Below are 27544 nucleotides of genomic sequence, written 5' to 3' on the forward strand. Positions count from 1 at the left end.
CGCAGGTGTTTGTGCATCAGCAAACTGGAGAAAGAAGCTTTAAAAGTAACTTTACTAGCCCTGACTTTACACGTCTTGCTAGAGAGAAAGGGGGGGGGGCAAAGGGGGAGAGAGCAGGAGATTCTTGTGCTCACGATAGTTCCCCTTAAAGCCTTTAGCGTGTGGGGATTCTCATACCTACAGTGACATGTCCAAAGGCGGAATGGGCTTTTGGGCTGCTGTGGGCGGGATACACAGCTGCTTATATTTGAAAGGACAGTCATCCAGTTACGTCTGTAGAGGAGCGCATGCGCACTACAACCCTTCAGTAAAACAGGCAGGCAGGGCCGTTTGTGTCAGGTTTGCTTGTAGCCTCGCTGTCAGCCGAAGTTGGGACACAGGGGGGAGTGTATCGCTGCCGGCCGTCTGAAGGAAAGCTCCGTGGAAAAGCAGGTAGGCAGCGGCGAGCTGGGAGTCACGGCAAACTAGCAGCAGTCCCAGAGTGCTGAGTGGTAGGGTTGCTAAATAGGGTGTTTCCTGAAGTACTGCTGCTGCCATACATCTCCCCAGCATGTTCCTATATCTGAGGCAGAATGGTGGGAGTTGGGCAGCAGGTACAGGGTGGGCACTAAGGCTGTATGAGCAGGTACAGGGTGGGCACTAAGGCTGTATGAGCAGGTACAGGGTGGGCACTAAGGCTGTATGAGCAGGTACAGGGTGGGCACTGAGGCTGTATGAGCAGGTACAGGGTGGGCACTGAGGCTGTATGAGCAGGTACAGGGTGGGCACGGAGGCTGTATGAGCAGGTACAAGGGTGGGCACTGAGGCTGTATGAGCAGGTACAGGGTGGGCACTGAGGCTGTATGAGCAGGTACAGGGGTGGGCACGGAGGCTGTATGAGCAGGTACAGGGTGGGCACTGAGGCTGTATGAGCAGGTACAGGGTGGGCACTAAGGCTGTATGAGCAGGTACAGGGTGGGCACTGAGGCTGTATGAGCAGGTACAGGGTGGGCACTGAGGCTGTATGAGCAGGTACAGGGTGGGCACGGAGGCTGTATGAGCAGGTACAGGGTGGGCACTGAGGCTGTATGAGCAGGTACAGGGTGGGCACTGAGGCTGTATGAGCAGGTACAGGGGTGGGCACGGAGGCTGTATGAGCAGGTACAGGGGTGGGCACGGAGGCTGTATGAGCAGGTACAGGGTGGGCACTGAGGCTGTATGAGCAGGTACAGGGGTGGGCACGGAGGCTGTATGAGCAGGTACAGGGTGGGCACGGAGGCTGTATGAGCAGGTACAGGGTGGGCACGGAGGCTGTATGAGCAGGTACAGGGTGGGCACTGAGGCTGTATGAGCAGGTACAGGGTGGGCACTGAGGCTGTATGAGCAGGTACAGGGTGGGCACTGAGGCTGTATGAGCAGGTACAGGGTGGGCACTGAGGCTGTATGAGCAGGTACAGGGGTGGGCACTGAGGCTGTATGAGCAGGTACAGGGTGGGCACGGAGGCTGTATGAGCAGGTACAGGGTGGGCACGGAGGCTGTATGAGCAGGTACAGGGGTGGGCACGGAGGCTGTATGAGCAGGTACAGGGTGGGCACTGAGGCTGTATGAGCAGGTACAGGGGTGGGCACGGAGGCTGTATGAGCAGGTACAGGGTGGGCACGGAGGCTGTATGAGCAGGTACAGGGTGGGCACGGAGGCTGTATGAGCAGGTACAGGGTGGGCACTGAGGCTGTATGAGCAGGTACAGGGTGGGCACTGAGGCTGTATGAGCAGGTACAGGGTGGGCACTGAGGCTGTATGAGCAGGTACAGGGTGGACTGAGGCTGTATGGCAGGAGGGGGCACTGAGGCTGTATGAGCAGGTACAGGGTGGGCACTGAGGCTGTATGAGCAGGTACAGGGTGGGCACGGAGGCTGTATGAGCAGGTACAGGGTGGGCACGGAGGCTGTATGAGCAGGTACAGGGTGGGCACGGAGGCTGTATGAGCAGGTACAGGGTGGGCACTGAGGCTGTATGAGCAGGTACAGGGTGGGCACTGAGGCTGTATGAGCAGGTACAGGGTGGGCACTGAGGCTGTATGAGCAGGTACAGGGTGGGCACTGAGGCTGTATGAGCAGGTACAGGGGTGGGCACTGAGGCTGTATGAGCAGGTACAGGGTGGGCACGGAGGCTGTATGAGCAGGTACAGGGTGGGCACTGAGGCTGTATGAGCAGGTACAGGGTGGGCACTGAGGCTGTATGAGCAGGTACAGGGGTGGGCACTGAGGCTGTATGAGCAGGTACAGGGTGGGCACTGAGGCTGTATGAGCAGGTACAGGGTGGGCACTGAGGCTGTATGAGCAGGTACAGGGTGGGCACTGAGGCTGTATGAGCAGGTACAGGGTGGGCACTGAGGCTGTATGAGCAGGTACAGGGTGGGCACTGAGGCTGTATGAGCAGGTACAGGGTGGGCACTGAGGCTGTATGAGCAGGTACAGGGTGGGCACTGAGGCTGTATGAGCAGGTACAGGGTGGGCACTGAGGCTGTATGAGCAGGTACAGGGTGGGCACTGAGGCTGTATGAGCAGGTACAGGGTGGGCACTGAGGCTGTATGAGCAGGTACAGGGGTGGGCACTGAGGCTGTATGAGCAGGTACAGGGTGGGCACTGAGGCTGTATGAGCAGGTACAGGGTGGGCACTGAGGCTGTATGAGCAGGTACAGGGGTGGGCACTGAGGCTGTATGAGCAGGTACAGGGGTGGGCACTGAGGCTGTATGAGCAGGTACAGGGTGGGCACTGAGGCTGTATGAGCAGGTACAGGGGTGGGCACTGAGGCTGAAAGAGCTGGGGATGTAATAGGGTGGGTACTGGCTGTTAGATGAGGAGTTCTGGTTGCTATAAAGATAAAGAGCTTTAGGCACTTGCTGGAGACACCATAGGGTTTACAACAACTTTCCTTAGCATAAGCAAGGCTGCTTTATTGTACCAGTGGGCCCAGAGCAAAGATTTGCTGCCATGGGCAGTCACCATGCCTGGAGAGAGAATAGTGTAGCTGTGCCAGTCAGCTTCCTTTAATTGTATCGTCCAGTGGCCAACCCTGCTCTGTGGCCAGGAGGAGTGCATTAAATACAAAATGGCTGGATGGGTATTTTATCCCAGAATTTTTATTTTGTAATAAAGTCTTTGCTCTCAAATATGGTGAGCTTTTCATGGTGATATTGCTACTCTATGTACCATCCATTGCAGACTGGGAGACCAAAACCCCAAAGCCATAATTAACACTAGGCAAAAATAACAGATTTGTTTGAGGCAGAAGACAAATGCACCAATTGCACTTTATAAAAGCTGCTCTCTTAAAATCAAATTTATGTTAATCAATGCATCCTTCTCAGTAAGGGGTTTGAAACACTGTATAAAGAGAGGAGCTTGTTTATGCAGAGCTCATTTGGTCTCCAAACCTGTTGAATGGGGGTGGGGCCACTGTCCTTTATAAATCATAGCCATCCTTCTGCTTGTATGTTATTGTTTTTTCTTAAAGGAACAGTAACACCAGAAAATGAAAGTTTTTTCAAGTAATTAAATATAATGCACTGTTGCCCTGCACTGGTACAACTGGTGCCTTTGCTTCAGAAACTTTACTATAGTTTATATAAACAATATAAACAAGCTGCTGTGTAGCCATGGGAGCAGCCATTCAAAGGCAAAAAAGGAGAAAAGGCACCGGTTCACAGCAGATAACAGATAAACTCTGTAGTATACAATGGGATTCTGCACAGCTTATATGTTATCTACCGCAGTGGTCCCCAACGTTTCTTGCAGCAAGGACCGGTGTCAAGCATGAAAATGTTTCCACGGACCGGGGGGGGGGGGGGGGCTGTGCGCGTTCACTCGTACCTTTATACGCGTGACGCGTTCTAATGCGCGTCCATCTGCGCCTTTATATGTGCAGGCGGTCATCTGCATCTTTATACGTGCTGGCCTTTCCTCTGCACCTCTATATGCAAGTCTCGTTAATTGGCGCCTCTAAACCCCCGGCGCATTCATTTACTTCCCGGCAGCAGTGAATATGCTGTGTACGCAAAGCGACGCCTGAAGAAAAGCGCGTATAAAAGCGTTGCGCCTATAAAGACGTGCCGCTTTTATACGTGCCTTTCTTCAGGCGTCGCTTTGCGTACACAGCATATTCACAGAGGCGGCCCACTAGAAAGCAGCCCACGGCCCGGCGGTTGGGGACCCCTGATCTACCGTGTATCCTGTGCTTGAATGGCTGCCCCCATAGCTACAGTGTGTTTATATACACTATAGCAACATTTCTGCACACAAGCAAACACACAAGTTTTACCACTGCAGGGAAACGGTACATTATATTGCCATTATTTTAATCACTTTCATTTTTAGATGTTACTGTTCCTTTAATCATGCTGCTGTCTACTCTCTTTCAGCCTTGGATTCTAGATCAGTCTTCCCATTATGCATTGCTGTGGACCATTTTTCTGCTCCTGGTACAGTGTAGGGAACTATTCACACAGATTATCTTTGTACACATATATTTATTTGTATTATTTGGATAATAAACTAACACTACAGCATAGAAAACTGGTAAAATCCCTGGAAATAAAACTGCTGGAAACAGTTGCGATATTATTGAAACCAGTCCTTTCAGTCTTTGCTTCCCACTAGCTCAGCCTCGGTGCCTCAGGGCACATTGCCTTTATAGGCCTCTGGGTCACAGCTTGACCTGTGGGAGGATACGAGTGCAGAATACGGATAAGAAAGACCTATGCACTGTATTTGTCCCCTCAAAGCAAAGTACTTTTTAATCAGTATAAGATTGTTAATGTATGGTTGTACTTTGTTTTTGGCAGTGAAAGATTAAACTGAAAAAATGAGGGTGTAGTGTGCCTTGGGCCCATGGCACAGAAAGTATTTGCTCAGCTTATGCAGAAATGCTTGTTGCCACTTGGGCTGCTTGCCATAGACTTCAATGACAATAGACAAGCAGCCATCATTCATTTCAGTGGCTGGCTGCTCGGGCAGTGACAAATTATGCTACGGACCCCAGGCTCTCTTCCACTTAAAGGAAAAGTAACACCAAAAAATGTATATATTTTAAAGAAATTAAACTATAATGTACTGCTGCCCTGCACTGGTAAAAGTTGTGTGTTTGCTTCAGAACAATTACTAGAGTTTATATAAACCCTGCTGTGTAGCCATGGGGGCAGCCATTCAAAAGAAGAAAAGGCACAGGTTATATAGCAGCTAACAGATAAACCCTGTAGAATACAATGGTGTCTTATCTGTTATCTGCTATGTAACCTGTGCCTTTTCTCCTTTTTTTTCCAGCTTGAATGGCTGCCCCCATGGCTACACAGCAGCTCATTTATATAAACTATAGTAGTGTTCCTGAAGCAAACACCCCAGTTTTACCAGTGCATGGCAACAGTACATTATATTTCCATTACTTTAGAACACTTTCATTTTTTGGTGTTACTGTTCCTTTAAAGGGGTAGTTCACCATTGAATTAACTTTTAGCGTAATGTAGTGAGTGCTGTTCTAAGACAATCAGCTGGATTTTATTTGTGCTTTTTGTTCAGCAGCTGTCCAGTTTGGAATTTCAGCAGCTATCTGATTGCTAGGGTCAAAATTGCTGTAGCAACCAGGCAGTGCTTTGAATGAGAGACTAGAATTTGAATAGAGGAGGGGGCTGCATAGAAAGATAAAAAATAATTATCCAGAATGCTTGGGACCAAGGGTATTCCGGACAAGGGGTCTTTCCATAATTTGGATCTCCATACCTTAAGTCTACTAAAAAAACAATAAACATTATTTAAAGCCAATATGACTTTTTCATCCAATAAGGATTAATTATATCTTAGTTGGGATCAAGTACAAGGTACTGTTTTATTATTACAGAGAAAAAGGAAAAACATTTTAAAAATCTGAATTATTTGATTAACATGGAGTCTATGGGAGACGGGCTTTCCGTAATTCGGAGCTTTCTGGATAATGGGTTTCTGGATAATGGATCCCCTACCTGTATAACAATAAAAATTGTAGCCTCAAAGAGCAATCCTTTTTTGGCTGCTGGCATCAGTGACCCCCATTACAAAGCGTGAAAGAGTCAAGAATTCTAACAAGGCCAATTGAAAAGCATACTGAAAGTTAAAGGGGACCTGTCACCCTAAGAAACAACTCCAAATTATTTTCTATTGTGTTTGTCAAGCAAAATAAACTTTACTTACACTGTATAAATAATAGAAGTGATTTCCTTCAGTCCTGGAATTACACAATCACAGCTAACAGGCAGGTGCCATTTTGTGGGCACTGTTATTAATGCAAGCTTTGTGTCACCCCAAAATCTTGTGTATGTGCCAGAATGAGGGACCTAAAGAATATGCCCCTGCACTGCTTAAACAATCAGATGGTGAGGAGGGAGGGGGAATTTGAGTGCTACATGGAAAGTAAAAGTAATTGTCTGCCCCGCCTCTATGGCATCATATGATTGACAGCAGGGATGTTTGGATGTGTTAATAAAAAAAACTAATTTGTGTTTCATATTGTATTTTTAAAGGACTTTTATTATACAGTTTTTGATGTCCGGGTGACAGGTCCCCTTAGGTCAGGGGGCTCAAACTCAATTTACCTGGGGGCCGCAGGAGGCAAAGTCAGGATGAGGCTGGGCCGCATAAGGGATTTCACAAAAAAAAGTCCATGAAGGCTTGCATTATCGGATAATGCAAGGCACGGCGGGCGGGAGCTGCTGATTGCGGAAATGACGTTATGCCATCATAACAGTTATTATGGGAAGACGTTCTGTGTGCACAATTAGCTGCTAACTAAGGAGCTAATTGTGCACACAGAACGTCTTCCCATAATAACTGTTATGATGGCATAACGTCATTTCCGCAATCAGCAGCTCCCGCCCGCCGTGCCTTGCATTATCCCTTGAATCGCAATAAAAATCGCGATCCATTCATTGCTTTTGCGAAGGCGTTGGTGCGGGCCACAAAATATTGTACTGAGGGCCGCAAATGGCCCGCGGGCCGCGAGTTTGAGACCCCTGCCTTAGGTTATCTGTTTAACTTACAGAACCGGAAGCACATCCATGTGTTATGGACAATTACAGTCCTTTACATAACATCACATTCTGTGCTGAACCGGAGCCCTTCACATATAAGAGTGCCTTTAAATTTAGGATTAATGACCACGATCTTTCAGTAACCTGGTGCTCATATTGTTTCATTTCTTGAGGTGATAAGTATTAAAATAAATACATTTTGTCTGTTTTATCTTCAAATGTAGCTACATATTTATGGGAATATAAGTGGAAATAGTGCATCTTAAAGTGATTCTGGGAAAACATGCATCCATGCTGCTCCAGCAGAATCTTGCGCTGAAATCCATTTTTCAAAAGAGCAGACAGGTTTAATATATTTAATTTTGGAATTTGACAAGGGGCTAGACATATTCTTAGTTTTCCCGGTGCCCCCAACCATGTCACCCAACCATGCGCTGATAAACTTCAGTCACACTTTACTGCCGAGCTGCAAGTTGGAGTAATATCACCCCCCACCCCAACAGCAGCCGATCAGCCGAACAATAGAAAAGTAGCAAGATAGCACCTGACACCTGTATTGCTAAAAATGCTCCCATGCCCCACCTAGTTGTAGGTATGAGAATAGCACTCAATAGTAAGAAATCCAAGCCCGGCTCAAGTTACATGGGAGTAGGAGAAACAATAGGTTAGCTGAAAGCAGTTCTAATGTGTAGCGCTGGCTCCTTCTGAAAGCTCAGACTCAAGCTCAGAATACAATTTTAATTGGTAGAATTATTTGCAATGTACACAGTGTAATTTAATAATACAAACTTTCTTCACAGGCAATGGATAACTTTGAAGATGAACTCACCTGCTCAGTCTGCTATAATATTTTTGATGACCCGCGAATCCTTCCATGTTCACACACGTTTTGCAGGAATTGTCTTGAGAAAGTTATACATTCCTCAGGCAGTGGTCTGTGGAGGACATCTGCTGCCTGGCTTAAATGCCCATCGTGCCGAAACACTTCAGAACTAACAATGTCGGGAACTCTGGCCCTACCCATAAACTTTGCATTGAAATCCATTGTTGAAAAGTACAAAAGTGAAAACCACTTCAAAGCAGCCACCTGCCCCGAACACAACAAACAGCCCTTAAACCTATTTTGTCTTAGAGATAGAAAATTAATCTGTGGCCAGTGCCTTACCGTAGGGCAACACCAAGGGCATGCAATCGATGATCCAGAAAGTGCCTACTTAAAAGAGCGGCTGACTGCCTCGAAATATCTCCACATTCTGACTGACAAACACTTCATCGGCGTCTCCTTCGTCATTGAGAAGTTAGAAGAACAAATGAATTATTGTAAACAGATTGTTTTGGATGATAAAAAGGAGGTGGTAAGTTGTTTCGAGCGGTTGAATGAGACATTGGAGCAGAAGAAGCAAGATATGCTGGCTGCTCTCAGTGATCTCAATCGACAGATTGTCGAGGTGTATGCTCCAAAGATAGAGGAGATGAAGCAGATTCAAGATGAAGAGTTAGATCTCATCTCTCTGAGCAGCTCCGTTCAGGAAGAGCCGTCCCCTCTGCTGTTCCTGGAAAGCCTTCACAACATACGCAAAAGGATGAAAGCTCTAAAGAAGCAGGAACTTGTCACTGTCCACCCAGTTGCAATCTACCCTCGAGTCAGGCAGTTTCTAAATAATGAATGGGCGAAAGCTAGACTTGGTGAAATCAATCTGGTGCCAACTCCAACAATAAATCTGTGCTTCGAAACACCCAAAAAATCCCGAATGCTTCAAGATAAATGGACAGTTCTTTGTATTTTACTAATAATGACTTTATTTTTTGTACTAATGTTCGCTATCTGGTTGTACGACACCAACACGTTAAATTATTTTGCTTCTAGGTACATGTCGTACCTTTCTGAAATCATGGATCCTGTTAGGAAGGGTTTGAGCAGCGCCACGTGTGCCATTCGGGAAGCCGCACTGCACTGCTGGCATCTTTCTGAAGTTTGGCTATCACGTTTGTTGTGAGCGCAACTAAATGATTCTTTCTAAACACATGCAACTGTATGAATGCAGGCTGCATTTTGTTTTGTTTTTTAAACTATAGATACTCTTTATATAATTTTATATATATAATATTAAATATAGTCCAAGTAAAATCGGCACTCACCGCTCCAGAGGCACTCGCCGGGTGCTGACCAAAAAATAGACAGCAGGTTTGTAGAAAGCACTCACGGCATCAGAATGTAAAGTAAAAAGATTTCTTCTTTATTTAATCATCGCATCAACGCGTTTCGACCCTCATAGGATCGTCATCAGGATGATTAAATATATATATATAATATTATATATATAACTTTTATAAACTTTTATAAACTAATTTTATGAAGAATAAGAAATCATTTTACTATTTCAGTTTTGTAGGAGTGGTTTCTTGATTTAGACGTTTGTAGAATTTCTGTTGAACCCATTGATTTTTTTTTTCCTACACAATATTGCATGTTTTACTGTTAATCTTTAACCTTTCAAATGTAAGGTTTATATTTCCTTTGTATTTTTATAATGGACATATTATGGCGTGAATGTATTATTTTTATTTTGCTCTTGCTTTGTTATCCATAGGTTCAATGGCCACAATCTACCCTAGCACCTTTGAAAGCCTGTACTGTTGCTAGAAGCCAGCAAGGGATAGGTGGCCAAACAGCCGAGCAATGAAAAGTGACTAGTAAGGGCTCTGGCACACGGGGAGATTAGTTGCCCGCAACAAATCTCCCTTGTCACAGGCGACTAATCTCCCCAAACTACCATCCCTCCGGCGAACATGTAAGTTGCCGGTGGGATGGTACACACTGCGCAGACGATTTCGGCAAATTGCTGAAGTTGCCTCGCAAGGCATTTTCGTCAATTTGCCGAAATTGCGCCGCCGCATGTGCCATCCCACCGGCGACTTACATGTTCGCCGGTGGGATGGCAACTGATGGCAACTTGGGGAGATTAGCCCGCGACAAATCTCCCTGTTCGCGGGCGACTAATCTCCCCGTGTGCCAGAGCCCTAAAGGAATACTCCAGCAAACTTTTGCTATAAAGTTTAATTGAAATCGGATCCCATCAAGGTTATTTGTAGATAATGCTGGTAACAGTAGATAAAATATCTTTACTGCAAATCCATTGTTACTGTAATTTTAAGCATACAAAAGAGAGGGGAATAATCAATGCACATTTTATGGTCATGGTTTTTAGTTACAAAATTATGATAATAATGTTGTTAAGCCACCATATCATGTAAACCCTTCATTGCTCTTTAACCTTGCAGCACTGCCACAAACCCCCCCATTTTGTTTAGTACCGTGCCTTTAACAAGGTAGCTGTTCTTTTCATTCAATAAATGAACCATACAACACACGTGTTGCAAGAATACAAGAACTGTACCGCACACTTACACACACCAGCTGGGTGCCCAAGCATTTGTATTTTTGCAGAGATTGCCCAGAGAAAGCGAGTACCTGCCCAACCTCTATCCATCTGGCTTTTGTACGGTTTCTTTGCACTTCTGAATTTGGTGCCTTGGTAATAAATTGCTAAATTCTATATATTGTGTACATTTATATATATTTTGTAGCTTTGTATTGTACATCAAACCTTTTCATTAAAATCACTTAACTGTGGTGTGTGGTTGTGTATGTGTGGTTGCATTACTCCTCAATGTATTATTATTATTATTATTATTCAAATCTAATCTTTCAAATCTATCTCATTTTGGCATTCTGGACTCTAAACCACATGGTAGACAAAATGCTTAGACATAAGAATGTGCCATTGCCCTTCAGGGACTCTTCAGTATTTTACTATAATTAAGCTAAATTTCCTTCTCTTACATGGGTTTTTCATATTGGTAGTATTTGATTAATCCCCTTTAAAATCCCGCTGACTAAAGTAACCCTATCAACATCTGCTTCAGTTATCACACATTCTATTAGAAATGAATGCATGCACATAAAAAAGCCACATATATTCCTAGTATGCCGATGTTGCGTATAAAATGAATGCACATGCACAAGCATATCTGGGTGCTTTGTTGGAAAGTAAGAAAACACAGCCCTAAAAATTATCCAAAGTTTGCAAATTTCAGGAGGATTTGAGATGCTCAACAAATCCTTTTTATAATGCCCGATAATCATTGTAAAAATAATAAAGGAGGGACTAAAACATTGATGTTACAAATTATAACAACTTTTCCACAGTTTACAGACAGCATACAGGAACAACATAACCCATAATGCATTGCACTGTAATGTTCCTTCCCTTATTGACATCACGTGTGCAGGGAATTGTTAGATTTAGAGGATGCAGACTGATGGCATGCTAAAGTCTATGAGGTTAGACTGTCGAACTGTGAGGTTAGACTGTCGAGGTTGGGGTTGTTTTCTCTGGAAAAGAGGCGCTTGTGAGGGGACATGATTACTCTGTACAAGTACATTAGAGGGGATTATAGGCAGATAGGGGGTGTTCTTTTTTCCCATAAAAACAATCAGCGCACCAGAGGCCTTTAGATTAGAGCAGGGATCCCCAACCTTTTTTTACCTGTGAGCAACATTTCAATGAAAAAAGGGTGGGGAGCAACACAAGCACAAAATCTTTCCAAGTAGGTGACCAATAAGGACTTAGATTGGTCAAATAGTAGCCCAATGTGGACTGGCAGACTACTAGAGGTACTGTTTAGCAGTACAGATGGCCTTTATGCCTCCGAAACATGCCTCCAAATAAGAAATTCAAAAATGGGCACCAACTTTGAGGCCACTGGGAGCAACATCAAAGGGGTTGGGGAGCAACATGTTACTCAGGAGCCACTGGTTGGGGATCGCTGGATTAGAGGAACGGAGCTTCATTTGAAGCAGCGATGGTGGTTTTTCACAGTGAGGGCAGTGAGGTTGGGGAATGCCCTTCCTAGTGATGTGGTAATGGCAGATTCTGTTAATGCCTTTAAGAGGGGCCTGGATGAGTTCTTGATCAATCAGAATAGCCAAGGCTATTGTGATACTAAAATCTACAGTTAGTACTAGTGGTTTTATATATAGTTTATGTATGTGAGTGTATAGATTGGTAAGTATAGGTTGTGTGTGCTGGGTTTACTTGGATGGGTTTCCCTACGTAACTATGTAAAGTCGACTGCTGTTACATTTTTTTGAGTCTCAGCAGGAGAGCAGGGGGCCAGGGTTAGGTAATTTTTCCTAAGCCTGGCCTAAGCCATATTACATTAGAAATCATGAAAAGGTTGCATATTTTTAAATTGATGTACATAGCAAAGTTACTCAAAATTAAATCCTAACACTTACCAAAATTATACTTCCCCCACAGATCCCACACCCCAGGTGGGTGGTGGAACCAATAGTAGTTGAGATCTATCAGAAAAATATTGTTCCCACACCCTGGTTGGGTGCTGTGCCCTGCTGGGGCACTCGCATGTGCAGAATGAGTGAGTGTCATGCACACGTGTGCACTTGGGGAGGGTTTTCCAAGCAGTAGTGTGGGAAAGGCATGTCACACACACATACAGTCTGTACTCAATACAGCCATATTACTCTACAACTTCGGCAGGCGACTAATCTCCCCATGTGCCAGAGCCCTAAGATTGCCCAGGAGCAGTGTCCCATAGCAACCAATCAGCAGGTAGCATTTACTGGTCACCTGTTTAAAAACAAACATCTTAATAGTTGTTATGGGTTACTGCACCTGGGCAAACTTAATGTATTTTATTACATATGGGGGCTACTCTCATGGGGATAAATCCGGCACAGCATTGCCGGGGCCCTAGATCTGATCCTAAACAGGAGTTAATGTATAACAGACACTCTAGGACAGTGATGTCTACAGACCAGACGTGTAGAATAGCATTTTTTTTTTTTTAATAGATGGCGACATAAATGCATTACCTGAAGTTTTCTAGCTTATAATGAAGTACAAAACATGTCAAGCTGTGAATGTATATGTACCTATGTATTAATGGGTAACTCTACCCGTACACAATTTAATTAAAAAATATGCAGCCTTGTCAACAAGGAAGTAACATTACAGTGCAATGCATTATGGGTTATGTAGTTCCTGCATGCTGTCTGTAAGCTGTGGAGTAATTGTTACAATTTCCTCCCCTGCCAGGATTTTAAATGATGCAGAAAGAGAAGAATTGTTCTGCAGTTGGATTTCAGCAAATCAAATGGTATTTATTCATACTTTTTGAAGGAACAGATTACAGGATAGGTATATTAGGGGTTTCTGTGTTGTGTGGAGCTCTTTAACAAATTTCGGTTCGAAAGCCGGAGGTCCCCTTTAAATAAAAGGCTGTTCTTTCTCGTGTGCCGGTCATGTTGATTCCAGTTGGGGCTTTGTATTTCCTCCCCGTGCCGGTCTGGTTTTCCTGGAGCAGAGGGCTCCAGCTCAGTGCCAACACTCGTCCCTTGGCTACTGATCAATTCTCCCAGCATTGGAACGTAGAACAAGCACACAGGGTCCCTGCTGGACAAATGGCTAACACTATATATTATCCAAGGAGCGCTTGCACAACCTTCTTGCACCTTAAAGGGGTTGTTCACCTTTACGTTTTAGCACATTATATAATGACCTAAACAACATATTATAACATATAACATAGCAGCTAAAAAGCTATTGTTCTGTGAAGCTAGTTTTTTTTTTTTTTTTTTACCTTTGATTACTTATCCTTCTATTCAGGCTCTCTCCTTTTCATCTTCCATGTCATATTCACCCATAGCCTGGTTACTAGGTTAAATTGGACCTTAGCAACAAAGCTGCTGAACAAAAATGTACAAAACATGATTTAAAAGTTGTTGAAAGGATCAGCCTGCAGGTCTAAGGTCTTGTTCATCATTCCCACAAGTCCCTGCTCCAGCAGAGCTCATATGTAGGTGCCTTAGCACATTCAAACAGCAAACACAGTAGGGTCAATAAATCTGCCTGCCCTTATAGTGCGCACAGAGCCTCTTTATTAGGCATGTTTGGGCCCAGACCACTAGCACATACTGTAATTAGCTCTAGCCTAATCCCACAGCCCCTTTTAGCCCTGTTCTGCAGTATCCCTGCCAGGCTGGGGGAACTAACTGCTACTGGCACGTCCGACTTCTGCTCTGATATGAGACAACGGTCTTGATATTTCCTACTAGGGTCCAGTTCCAAAGGAATCACCGAAAGTTTAATATTTCCAATAAGAATCTGTTGAAAGCAGGATGTGTAAAACATCTCTTGCTTATCATTTATTTTATATTAAGCTTTAAAAAAAAAAAAAAAATTGTCCATTAAATTGGACCAGGCACACAGTATCAGCTAAACACAGCAGAATCGCAAAAGGGCAGTATATCCCTTTGTTCAACTCAAATACAATGAATAGGGCTTGTACTGAATATTAAAAAAAAAATCTATTGTTATTTCTTGATCTAAAGAGATGAATGGAGGCTACTCCATGTTTGGTTCCGGTGAGGGAGTTAATTAAATTACGAGTATGAATATAATCCCCCTGCATAATGGACTCCTGCTAACAGTACAATTGCAACAAAGGGGGGGGGAGGGAGAGCAGTTTTATACCAGTAATCCTCGTTGTCTGCCTCACAAGAAGCATGGAGCAACTTTAGTCTGAAGAAAATAAAAGAAAATATCCAGCATAAGGCATTTTCATTAAATTTATGTTGAAAGGGGCTGTACTACCACCTTCAATATTTTACACTCCCACGAAGAAAAGAAAAAAAAAACAAGAATATCCATGTTAATAGCTAGGCCTTTTATGTGAAAAAATAAATTCTCCAGATTAGCCACCAAAAGCTTCTCCATATATTCGTTCTCCCAAACACTGGGCACAGCTGGTGTATGGCAGCTGCTGATCTGCACCATATCCCAATAACCCCAACCCAGTATATGTATTACTAGCAGAGTTCAGGGGATAGAATTCCTTCTGTAAGTTCATACAGGGACTCCACTGCTCCAGACCAAGTTGTCAGCTTATTGGCCTGGATATGGGACAGGCAGTGAGAGTGGCCAAAACTACACTGGCTTGCTGATGTGCTCCTTTCCTAAAGGGTCTCCATAGGCCCACAGTTTGATCCGATCACTGGACCCCAGTGTGTGGGAGGCCAAATCTGTCAAGATCCTACTGTATGGTGACCTTGCCAAACGAGCAGATCTTTAAAGGTCCCCATACACGGGACGATTCTAGCTGCCGATATCGGTCCCTTAGACCGATTCGGCAGCTAATCGGCCCGTGTATGGGCACTACAGACAGGACTGCCCGACTGATTTCTGGCCTGACAGATCTCGATTGGGCAGGTTTAAAAAATCTAGTTGGATCGGGGACTGCATCGGCTCGTTGATGCGATCCCCGAACTGACTTTTCCTATACCTGTCTTTATAATTAATTAGCCTGGATTCTCCCGATATCGCCCACCCGTAGGTGGGGGATATCGGGAGAAGATCCGCTCGCTTGGCGATCTTAAGGTATATGGGGACCTTAAGTGTATGCCAGCCTTAATTTTAGGAACTCCAAAGGCCAGTGCTGCAAGGTACCTGCTGAAAAACAATATGATTTTTGTTCTGAATGTATGTCTAAACAGAACATCTCTTTTTTCAAACAAAACCAGCATATGGTAAGGAGCAGAACGTGCAGTACTGCAGTCATTATTATGTTCATGTCATTACAAAAGAATTCATTTTTATTCAAATACTCAAACAATAAAAGCATCTTAACATGGAAATATAGACCACACACATATGGGGGGGGGGGGGGGGGGGGGGGGGGATACAAAGTGAAATATATACACACTATAAAAGGAGGTTGGAAAAGTGGAAAACAGAAAAAAATAGCAGCAGCATAATATTTCCAAACACAATGAGCTGGAATGGTTTGGCAATGGTGGGTAACCAATAAGGTAAGAATGGCACAGCTTACTGGAATCAATTATGAGCATTATTGCCAAGTCCTTCGACAGTCTTTACCCAGAGACACTTGCAGTATGAGTGTAATAGCTTATGCACATCCCACCGAATGCATCTCAGCAAGTCCCTTTGATGCAATTATCTTTGGGTTTGTGGCAACACTCTTTGTGGTATTGTGTGTCTTATAGATTCCGATTAGTCTGTCCGCAATCTCAAACATGTTGTTTCTCAGAGATATTATTATGAACTGGGCATTTTTGGTTTGTTCCTAGAATGGAAACACAACAGGTTAGCATACAGACACTTGGCACAATGTGTCACATAACTTGTGTCAACGAACATTCCTTTACTCCAGTAAGGATGGTAGACCTTTAAGGCACATGGCTAATTCTTTCCAGTATATAAATATTACTAGCACAACAGAGCTTTGGCAAGTGCAGAGACCCCTGCTAGCTTATCAACTGTTGACATAAGAAACTAGTTTCAATGAAGCTACAACACAGCTAGTTTTGGACAAATTGATATCTGAGCTGGGAGTTTCATAGAGATCCAAGGTACTTACATAAATGTAAAATGCGACAATGGATACATTTTTGAAGTCCAAGGCTGCATCGATTTCATCCATGAAGTAAAGTGGTGTTGGTTTGTAATGGTGAAGAGCAAATACCAACGCCAAAGAGCTCAGAGTTTTCTCACCACCGGAGAGGTTAAATATTTTCTTCCAGCTTTTCTTTGGAGGTCTCACACTGGTTAGAGGAAACACAACAGAAGGCTGAATTGCATGCATGAAATGTTGACGTTTTACAGGGGTGGTTGGCTGCTGCACTTGCAGATACTGCCTAACAAAGGAATTAGGGATGTGTCATTGGGTTTCATGTAAAGTGACACTATGCGTGAGCAGTGATTCTGTGGAAAATAACCTGTAATGGCCTGTTTATTGAAACCTGCTGCCACATATTGTTTATACAAGGCCAATTATATTGTGTATGGGAACTTTCACAGCTACATATTGCACTGTGCATACTACATAGACTGCATAGCTTTTACCCATGGGCCATGAATGGGTTTTTGGGGAAGAAGGAGAAGCTTTGCTATTCCTCATTTGCCAGCCAGTGACAACACTGCTCCTTCAAACAGGGCTCCCCATTGGCCTTCTGAATACTGACAGCTGCAAAGAAATATTTCTGCTCTGAAGCAGCAAGCTGACTGATACAAGAGGCACAGGAGCAGTGCTAACCCAAATTTCTATAAAAGGAAAATCATCTATTGCAACTCTAGATATCAAATAAATGGTGCTTGTGCCACTGTGATATAGATGGGGGATTTAACTTGATGGGATCTATTGTATGCTGGTATTGAGTAAATATTTTAAAAGCACATCAGTCTGTATCAGACTAAGGGGTACATTTATCATGCTGTGTAAAAAGTCCCAAGGGCAAGCAATCAGCAATTAGATTTCATTTATTAGAAAACCAAAGCATCCGATTAGCTGCTATGAGCAACATAACCGGTAATGTTTTACTCCACTATTTACATTTAGGGGTATATTTATCTTGGTATGTAGTCTCCTGCAGAAATTTAGCTTGACTTGACTGGAAAATGAAGTGATGCATATGCATTCCCACTGGCAATTTACTTTATCGCTGGAAGGAATGCATTTTGGGGGGGGATTAGTCGCCCACATTAACTGAGATTTAACCACGGTGCTATTGCTCTTACTGGCACTTACATGGTTAAGGTAATTAGAATAGAATCTTATAGCCTGACTCTGCCCTTTCTATTCTATTTTAATTAAGCTTAAACAGGTCTACAGCAAAGGATAAGGATGTAAATATTTATTCATTAGCACAAAGTATATTATAGATGGTTAACTTCTTACCAACCTAAACATTATGCCTTCTGAAAACGGGTCTAGACTGTCTACTAATTCCAGCTCAGCATCTCCTCCCAGTGTCAGCATTTGGTAATTTTCTTTCAACTTATTTGTAATGATATTAAAGCCAGCCATGAATTCATTCAGCCTTTGTTTACGAAGATCTTCATATGCACGCCTAAAATTGTCCCTTTCATTGGTGATTTCATCAAGTTCAGCCACTCGTTGGAGATAGAGTTCCTCCTATTTAACAGTATATTGAAGTAAGGGAGAAGAGTTAGAGCTCAGAATTTAAATGGAGCATAAGAAACAGAGTTATCATCAAGTTAACATCTGGTTCAATTAGCACGTTTCACTAAAAACTAATTAGTTAACAGGCTTGCTTTAAATGCTATTTCTAGTTATATTCAAAGGATGTTCTAGTTTGTTGACTTTACTTGAGGCACATATACAGAACGCATATTCCCCATTAGTGCAGATTTCACACAGTTTAGAGAACATGGTCCTATTATTTTGAAAACATCTAGCAGTGTTAGTTATTATTTGGAATATATCACCTACACATGCAGTGAAGCCAGTCTGTAGGACTGCAATGTGATTGTAATATAAGGATTATAGCAATCTTTTGCACTGCACGGTCAACTAGTTATTTAGCCGATTCCAGCTCTGACTAAAGGACAATGGGCCCTTTTTTAATTAGCTTACCAGCAAGCCTTTCCTGCAGCTTCCTCCAGCAAAAGATTAATACGTTTGTATAAGCAAGCAAACAATGCAAACTTTGGTGCTTAGTATTGGTGAAGTCACAAAATACAGTTATCCAGTGATACTGAGAGCAAATTAAGTTAAGCCTCCCGCAATGTGCAGGCTACAACAGGGTCATTACTGGCTACACCAAAAATGATTTTTATAACTCATTCCTTGTGCCACTTTGTACACTATACAGGGATGCAGCACAAAAGGGCTAAAGTGTTAAGAAGAGATGCAGACATATGTTTTATAAACACATTAGGCAAGACCCTTTAAAAGTCTCCCTGGCTGAATAAACAATTTACTTCAGCATACTGGGCTTTTACCTGCCCTCAAGCCTGATATTACTGGTGCAAGGTGGTGTATGAAGTGATATACAAAAGTCAATATTATATATATCCTTTGAGAAAGGTTGGAATACCAGCCGAAACGTCAGTCTTTGTTAGTGCTTCAGGCTGCCAAAAAAACCAAAAACAAAACAAAAAAAAAAACCAACTCTAAAATGTACACAGATTGCAACAATTGCATTACTTTTTTCTTATACTCTGCTATAGCTCCAAGGTTTGGCTTCATCTCATGACTTTTTGCTTCCAAAAGTGCAATCTGGTTTATTATTTGATCAGGGTCTTTAATTGCTTCCAATTCCTCTTGTGCTAATACAGCAAGAACTTCCTCTGGATTGTCTTCAATTCTATGGAGACTTATTTTAGTTATCTGCACAAAATAAGTAAAAAGGATCATGTAACACAATGTACACAAGCTGAAACATTGTTGGATAGAGACAGAAAAACATCTGAAACCAAAAAAAGAAAGGGTAACATTACCTCTTTTTGCCAGTACTTAATTTTTGACTGATGTTCTGCTATGTGACTCTCTATCTGCTCAATGTTAAGTCTGATGTTAAGTGCTTCCTTCTGAAGGGCATGTTCCTTTTCCTGAATGGCTTTGATTTCTTGAAGCAAGTTGCGATGTTGTTCCTGAACCTCTGGGAGGGAGCCCTGAAAATACAAGAACAGAAGTGCTTTAACTTTCCCTTTCCTAATTATTGTACAGAATGGTGAAGTCTTGTTTTAGAACCAATTATTAATAGTAAAGGCAATCTATGCTTTCAGTACCTCAGCTTCTTTGCACTCATTCATTACTGCCGTTGCTTTCTCCTCCAGTTGTTTCAAGTCTTCAGTTAGCTCCTCTATAGTTTTATCATTCTCTACAATTTCCTTTTCAGTGCGTGCAACTGCCTCCTCTGACTTTTTAAGGTTTCTAGAGGAACATATGCATTTTCATTTAAAAACAACATGTCTTTCACAGTGCATTAAATACATGAAGTACAACAATCAACCTATTATTTGGCAAAGCCTCTCAATGACAAATTTATTGAACATTGATGAGCACTTTTAGTCTATGGAGTTTATTTGAGACAGTGCCCATTTGATTCCTAAGCTTGGTTTTAGCTTAAAGGACAAGTACAGCCCACACTTTCCTACAATGTGTATCAGTTGGGAACATTTTCCTCAACCAATTGGCATAATTTGTACTGCATATACCCCTACCTTTGCCAGCACTATCACTTTTTCCTAAAGCAAATAGAAGCTCTTACATGACACATGATCAGTTACATTTAAATCTGCAAACAGTATGCACACACACACAAATTTCATCAAGAATGCAGGCTCACACAGGTAGAACGGTCTTTGATAAAAAGTTCTGCTTTGTTTGAGCACTGTAATGATTAAGCTGAGCTGAGGAAAAGAGGTTAGGAGAAAAGAACAGGATATCTTCATTGGCTGCTAGAATGGAGGGTGTGTTATCTGAACTGAGAAAACGGAGCATGCCCAGGAGTAAACAGCCAATGCAAATTCCTAAGGGAAGGGGGTTACAGGAGGAGAAGGAAATCTTAAGGTCCCCATACACGGGCCGACTATAGCTGCCGATATCGGTCCCTTGGACCGATTTGGCAGCTAATCGGCCCGAGTATGGGCAGAACAGAGCTGCCTGGCCTGAAATTGGCCAGGTTAGAAAATCCGGTCGGATCGGGGACCGCATCGGCTCGTTGATGCGGTCCCCGAACCGACTGCCCCATAAGCTCAAATGTAATCCGATCGTTTGGCCCCAGGGCCAAACGATCGGATTATTTTTTTTTTAGTCCCTTGCTACCAGATATCGCCCACCCGTAGGTGGGGATATCGGGTGAAGATCCGTTCGCTTGGCGATCTTATAGTGTATGGGCACCTTAAGTGATTTAGGGGATGCTGCAGCCTTACTATTAACCATTTAACAACTATTTGTTTGTATTAACCATTTAACACTTGATACTGAAAGATTTTACAGGTTAAATTGTTGCGTGTGGGGTATACACATCCTTTAAGTTTAATCTTTGCATTATTATTTAGTTATAAGAGATATACTGTGCAGGATAATTTTGCTTCTCCACAGACCCCTGTTACAGATTAGTGGGGGGGGTGGAGTGTATAAGTTCTCACACTCCTGTGCATTAAGCATTTAAATTTTGGGTTATATCAAGACATGTGGCATTTTTCTCCACTGGCACTGGCTGTTATAAAATAAAACACGAGGAAACAACTATGGTAACATTTTGAGTGGCAGTTCAAACATTAAAACCATTCCCACCTTACCTGTCTGCTGTTTTGATTGAAACTTGAGCTTTTGTAATAGCAGAGGCACATTCATCAATCTCTTTATTGACTTTATCTAATTTGTCTTGCTGAGCTTTCAACTTGTGATTGTTAATATCAACTATCAGTTTGTGCAGCCTTTTCACTTCAGCTTCCACTTTCCCAGCTTTTTCGGCAACTGTTTCATATTCTGAAAATCAAAATACATCAGTTTAAATATGGCCAGTATGCAGTTTGCACTTTTAAAAAATGGATTTGAATGCAGGACTATGCTGGAGAAGCTCTATTAAGTGAAGCATTTTGGAAAAACAAAAAAACCCACACGTTTTCCCATGAGAGTGCTGCTTTAAGTTAATAAATAATATGCACATTCTGTTATTGGGTATGGTGTAGATAGCTATAAGCACACTAATGCAGGTACCTTTTTTTAAAGCTTCAAGGTTTTTTTCCATCTGTTTTTGTTGGGCCTTATCTGGGGCAGCAGCAGCAACATTGACTTCCAGCTCCTTTACCTGAGCTTTTAGATGGACCTCTTGTTCAGAAAGACTCTAAAAAATAAACACACAGTAAATGAGTGTGTGCAGATACTACTGCATATTGAGCCTGAACAATTTATTTTTTTCTCACTTACCTGGAGGCTGGCCGTATACTTCTCAAAGGTATTTTTCATCTCCCTTGTGGCCTGACGGAGTTTGGCTACTCCCTCTTCAAGATGAGCTTTACGATCTTGAATTGCTGTAGCTTTGTCAGTGTCAGTCTTCAGTTTGTTTTCCATTATTTGCAACTACAGAATGTATATATTAAATTAGTATTTCATGTATACATTATGTATTACATACCATTTCAATGTAAAAGTATTCAGCTTCTTAAATACTAACCTGACCATCTGAAATTTCAACCATAACAGATGACCCCATTCTACCTTTCATCACTTTTCCACCACCACCAGTCATAGTACCTAAATTTAAAAAAAAAAAAAAAAAAAAAAAAAAGCATTTGATTCTTTAACAACTGATAATGGGAACAAGAAATCTTACCCTACAAAAATGTGTTTCTCTGGCAGAATAAGATTTGATATTTAATCTTTTTTCTTTTTCTACCTAAAACTTTCTGGCAGTCTGTGGAGCAGAGATCATTTCTACCCAGTGGGGCACACCAGCATTTATTTTATAAAGGATTCCTATCACGAAAGTAACTTAAGAATTGTCAAGATGGATTAGTACATCCATTCAACAGAAGTCTTGCTGAGCTAACGGAAAATTTTCTCGCCAGTTTTTAGTTTACTGAATCTCTTGTAGTTTGTTTCCTTTAAATGTTGGTTTTCTCACTTAGGATGGTTTTGCATTCCCATTTTTCCAGTCATTGTTTTGTTTTCCCACACTGACTGCTTTAGAACTGATAGTTAGTTTCCCCTATCCCTTTCACATTTAACTTCAATCAATTTATCTTTCTGCCTTCAGGCAGGGATAAAATGTTATATGTATAAGTCTAATATGTCTGGCTGCATGTCTCTGGAGAAGGATGACCTGTGTGCTGAGTGCTTTTGGTGTGTGGGGCAGGAGGGGCTTTGTATAAAGATTTAAATTTGGAGGAGGCATCCTTGGCCAAAGCAGAAACCAAGACCAGACTTTTTTTTTGCTTTAGCTTACCTGATTGCTCTATAATCTGTCCTTGCAGGGTCACAACTCTCCATCGTTTATCCTTCTGAAATGCCACTTTGGTTGCTTGATCTAAATTATTTGCAACTAAGGTATCTCGCAATGCAAAGTAAAATGCTGGTCTTATCTTTTCATCTTTCACTTTCACCATATCAAATAAACGAGGAATATTTTCAGGTGTCTGAATTTTATCCAGGCCTTTTTCCCACACTTTCATCTGAAGCAAAAGTAAAATGAAACAAAATAGAACAGATTTATTTTGGCACAATAGATAGATAGAGAGATATATATATATATCTATATATATATATCTATATATATCTCAAGCTAGTGCCTGTATTAAGTATAAAAAAAATTGCTTACCTTGTCCAAGCCAATGAAAGTCGCTACTCCAACATTTTGTTTCTTCAGGAAGTTTACACATTCTTGGGCTGTATCAATTGTGTCAACAACAATATGATCGAGGGCACCACATGACGATGAAATGGCAACATCATACTTCTCATCAATAGCACCAAGATCACCCTAGGGTTTAAAAAACAACATTACATTTCCCTTAAAGTGGGGATAGTACAGGAGCGGTTACTTACCAATACAGAAGCAGTAAAACACACTAAATAGGTTATTTTTTCTTTTTGTCTTAGTTAAAAAGTAAATAATTTGCATGTAAAAACTAACTAAAATAAAGTCTATTTTCAAAAAGAATAAAGTGCCTCTATAGTTTTGATGCATATTTTTTAGCAATAAGCAACATGCACCAATGTTTAGCAATTGCCACGTAGATAGGAATTGTATTTAAATAACTAACATCCATAATTCCTTTTTCTAATAAATTATAAAGCAAATAATGTATCACGTTATTGGAAAACAGGACAAATCACCAGTTAGTTTAGTGCAACATGACTAAGAACCATATAGAAATCTATATTTTACAACCTAAAGCCATTATATATTCCATGGATTACAGCTTTGTTTTACACCTTACTATTTCCAATATCTACACCATGCAGTCAGGTGAGATTGTTTAAAGAGAAATCCCATAGAGGCAGGTATAGGCACTGTTGGTTAGGGAACAGCATCAACAAACTGATGCAGCCCCCCATCCCACGGGAAAATCAAACCTGCCCGATAGAGATGTGCCCAATTACAGGCCAGATGTCGGTCGGTCAGGCCCTTTGTTTGTGCCCATACACAGACAGATAAGCTGCTGAATTGGTTTAACGAACCGATATCGGCAGCTAGAAAATCGTCCCTTAAGGTCCAATTTACAAGTGTTCTTTTGTGCATTTCTACAGTTTTTTCCTTCATTATCCATGAGGTGGAGCTTTAGTCCCATTGATGTCTTATATATCTGGTGCAGTTACTTAACACAATATAGAAAAACTACTTCCTTGAAAAGCTAAGGGGTTTAAGCTTACTAGCAAAAAACACAAGCCTGGGAAGCAAGATTTATTAATTGGACACTATACTTTAATTTGGTGTAAAATGCAAAGGAATCAAAATGATCTTCCTTTTGGCATTTTTTCCTCCTAAGCTTCTATTTTATGGGTTTCTCATTTATTCATGTCGGTGCCAAGTTTTAGTAAATAGTATAATGGCTGGTTCTTCTACAGACTCATATTTATTACTCCTTTATTATACAGTAATAATACAGAACTGCAGAACAGGCACACTCACCAATCTTCCAAAGATTCCAGGTATTTTCCCTGATTTCTTCTGCTGAATTAAAGCATCAAGAACTTTTCCTCTGCTACGGTTTGCAGACAATGAACTCCTTGCTTCTTCTACTTTATGCCTCAACTCCCGAACTTCATTCTTGATATTTGCTTCTTCAGAAACCAGGCTTTCAAGCTCTTTTTCTTGCTGTTTTAAAAAAAAAAGTTACTTTTTATTCATTTAAGGGTACTTCTACACTGACCATTTGTTAAAGGCTTAAATAACACTAGCACGTTAAGATACCTTTTTCCTAACAAATTCAAGTTTATTAAACACAAAGCATCCAAGGTCAGGACATGAAGCTGGTTGATATACATTTTCAGTTACATTTTCTAGAAAATGTATGTAAATCCATGGTGTAAGTTTACAGTAGCAGCAGAAAGAAATGGAAAGGTTAATATAGTTAATTCGGTCATGATTTTTATGGGGTAGTTTGTACTACTAAATTATACTGTGTATATTGCAAATAATTCATTTGACAATTTAAATGTTTTCTTAAACCAATAAATGTATATTTTAGTTGTATAGTGTGTAGTCGGCCATCTCGGGTCATTTGACTGATCCTGAACTTTCAGAAAGAGCCAGTACTTAAAAATGCAACTGTTTTCAGGTAAGCAGTTGCTTTTTCCTGTTCAATGCAATCTTCCAAGTTGCAGAACCCAATATGGGTGCTATTCTCATATCTACCACTAGGATCATTTTAGCAATGCAATCAATCTCTGTGGAAACCTTTTCCAGGTAACCTGGTTTTTAGAAGGGAAGAGGTCTTTAGAGGTGCCAGAAACCACTGACCCACACTGTATATAATGGCACCAAAATGTTAGGCATGTCCCAGTGATTAAAATCCCTTACCTGATACCTGGGCCAGTGCTCCTGTTTGCTAAAATCAGCACCAAATGATTCTTAATTCTTAAAATTCTAATCTTGAACAAACAAATTTTTTTAGTTGTAATATTGGTGCTTTTGAAAAACAGATTTCAATGCAGGGTTCTGCTGGAGATGCTCTATTAATTGATGTGTTTGGAAAAAAAATGTTCTCATAACAGTATTCCTTTAAAAAACATGGCTGTAGGGGTTGGGTTGTACTGGTACCATTAGGAGTCAGTAAAATGCCTGGGAGATATCTATATCTATATATACAATAGTGGGTCTGCGAGTCATATAAATCCTTTAGCCACTGAAGCAGTGGCTTTAAAACAGATTTGTATAACCTGCGCATGTATGCTGGCCTATTAAAGCAGGGTTTGGAAGGTATGAAAATGTCAATGAGGAAGTGAAGAGGAGCCACAGCTCCTCTTTACTGTGTTATTCCGATCATATTTATGCTGTAGTGTACACAAACTGCTAGAACAATAGAAAGGTGGGCATAAGTTTGTGTAATGACCAAGAAAAAACAGTGAGGGTAAAGTAACTTAATTTCCACAAGTTTAATTAAGGCTGCAATTACTGCTGCACCACCCCCTCATTTTATTGTGAAAGTGAGTTATTACAGGGGATAATGTAAATACAAAATGTAACTTCAGATATAAGCAAGCCCTACATAGGTCTACATTTAGTTAGACAGTTTAGTAGATTATAGAACTATACTGCCAGACTGTGGCACACAAGCAGCTTAAAGGGAATATAAAGAATAAATATGGGAAAATTACTTACTTTCTTAAGGTCAACTTCATCCTTAGGTAGCTTGGTCTCTAGCTCTTTTATGGCTGCTCTTCTTTCCTTTAGAGTTGCTGAAGCTGTGTTTAAAGCCTCTTTTGCCTTATTAAGTTGGGACAGCGCAGTATTATGGCGGCTCAAATATATATCCAGCTCTGACTGAGCAACATCCATTTTTGAACGAGCCTCATTTACAGTTTTGCTTATTTCCATTAGTTCTTTTTCTTTTACCTGTGCATTAAAATTCACATTAGTTGGTAACATCCCAAATGGTAGAGAATTAGGATTGTAAGAATAAATGACATACTGAAACAATTCAAATGACAAACCTCCTTTTCCTCTTGCAAACCTTGCGTTTCCTTCTTAAGACTATCCATAACATCTTTTAGCTTCTCTTCCTCTTTCTCCTTCTGCTTTTCCAGCAGATCCTTCTTATTTGTTTCCTCAGTAATAATCTTTTGGCTATTAGCAGGCACATTCTTTATTTCTTCCACCTAAGAATGCAAGAGAAATAATTTAAAGTTATGAAAATACAAACCTGTTAAAATATTTGCAAATTTGGTCAACTTATAAGTTCCAGAAAAAAAAGTGATGCATGTACAGAAAATAAATGGGCACATGTATACCTTTTCTTTGTCTTTTTGAAGCTGTTTTTGCAGTTTTTTAACTTTGCTTTTTGAGTGTTTCAGTTTCTCACGAGTGTCAACATCTTGTAAGTCCAACTGAGTAAACTTCTCTCTGTTTTCTTCAATGAACTTTGTTATTTTGTTAAGTTGCCTAGACAAGGAAGACAAAGTACATCATATTAAATTAAACATAAAATAGAATCATCTAGCCAAAGCATCAATTGAGTAATAAAATAAAAGTTTAGCAACTGGTACCTATGCATTTATAAACATGGTTGACAAAATGAACCAATAAATGCAGAGAAAAAAATCCCAATACCATAAAAACAAAAAAGAATTAAAGTAGAAACTCAAATATTAATATTAAAGCTCTATTTTATATTCAATTGAATAGCAGTACTGTATTGTTATAGATTTATGGTGTTTTCTCATTTAATGAGATGCCATAGGGAGTTGAATTTGCTATAAAAGGTGCAATTTATAACCTTGATGCACTGACCATGCTCCAAAGGGATCACATCACATCCCCTAGACTGCTAGGCAACACTCCCTTCTGGTTTCTTATAATAAAATTTACAAAGTCAACAGGAGCCCTGTGGCAGATTATGAACAGCTTGTGTCCATTCGGTGCCAGTGAGGCAATGCTAAAACTGCAAGCTAAGCCTGTCATTATTTCACTGCAAAAGGAACATTACA

General features: G+C 41.3%; 2 protein-coding genes across 2 annotated transcripts in view; one reads left to right on the forward strand and one right to left on the reverse strand.

The window, feature by feature from the left end:
• Window positions 1-286: 286 nt before the first annotated feature.
• Window positions 287-9161, forward strand: trim59 (tripartite motif containing 59). The gene is made up of 2 exons (XM_002933236.5): window positions 287-432; window positions 7840-9161. Exon 2 carries the CDS (start codon window positions 7843-7845, stop codon window positions 9034-9036), a length of 1194 nt encoding a protein of 397 aa, XP_002933282.1. The 5' UTR covers window positions 287-432; window positions 7840-7842; the 3' UTR covers window positions 9037-9161.
• A 6532-nt stretch (window positions 9162-15693) lies between these two features.
• The window catches only part of smc4 (structural maintenance of chromosomes 4), a 28610-nt gene continuing 16759 nt past the window's right edge, over window positions 15694-27544 (reverse strand). The window contains exons 9-24 of the mRNA XM_002933237.5: window positions 26849-26999; window positions 26552-26716; window positions 26220-26453; window positions 24528-24713; window positions 23214-23375; window positions 22842-23067; window positions 22071-22150; window positions 21824-21976; window positions 21614-21740; window positions 21193-21382; window positions 19675-19819; window positions 19384-19557; window positions 19091-19273; window positions 17823-18055; window positions 16502-16685; window positions 15694-16207 (exon numbers count right to left, since the gene is read on the reverse strand). Of these exons, the coding sequence (XP_002933283.1) occupies window positions 16031-16207; window positions 16502-16685; window positions 17823-18055; window positions 19091-19273; window positions 19384-19557; window positions 19675-19819; window positions 21193-21382; window positions 21614-21740; window positions 21824-21976; window positions 22071-22150; window positions 22842-23067; window positions 23214-23375; window positions 24528-24713; window positions 26220-26453; window positions 26552-26716; window positions 26849-26999 (2770 nt within the window). The 3' untranslated portion in view covers window positions 15694-16030. The remainder of the gene's footprint in view (window positions 16208-16501; window positions 16686-17822; window positions 18056-19090; window positions 19274-19383; window positions 19558-19674; window positions 19820-21192; window positions 21383-21613; window positions 21741-21823; window positions 21977-22070; window positions 22151-22841; window positions 23068-23213; window positions 23376-24527; window positions 24714-26219; window positions 26454-26551; window positions 26717-26848; window positions 27000-27544) is intronic.

Source organism: Xenopus tropicalis, chromosome 5 (genome assembly GCF_000004195.4).
Source record: "Xenopus tropicalis strain Nigerian chromosome 5, UCB_Xtro_10.0, whole genome shotgun sequence".
Classification (NCBI taxonomy): Eukaryota; Metazoa; Chordata; class Amphibia; order Anura; family Pipidae; genus Xenopus; species Xenopus tropicalis.

What these genes read in the sequence shown, in the direction of transcription:
- trim59 (XM_002933236.5), top strand. Translation starts at nt 7,843, where the DNA reads ATGGATAACTTTGAAGATGAACTCACCTGCTCAGTCTGCTATAATATT.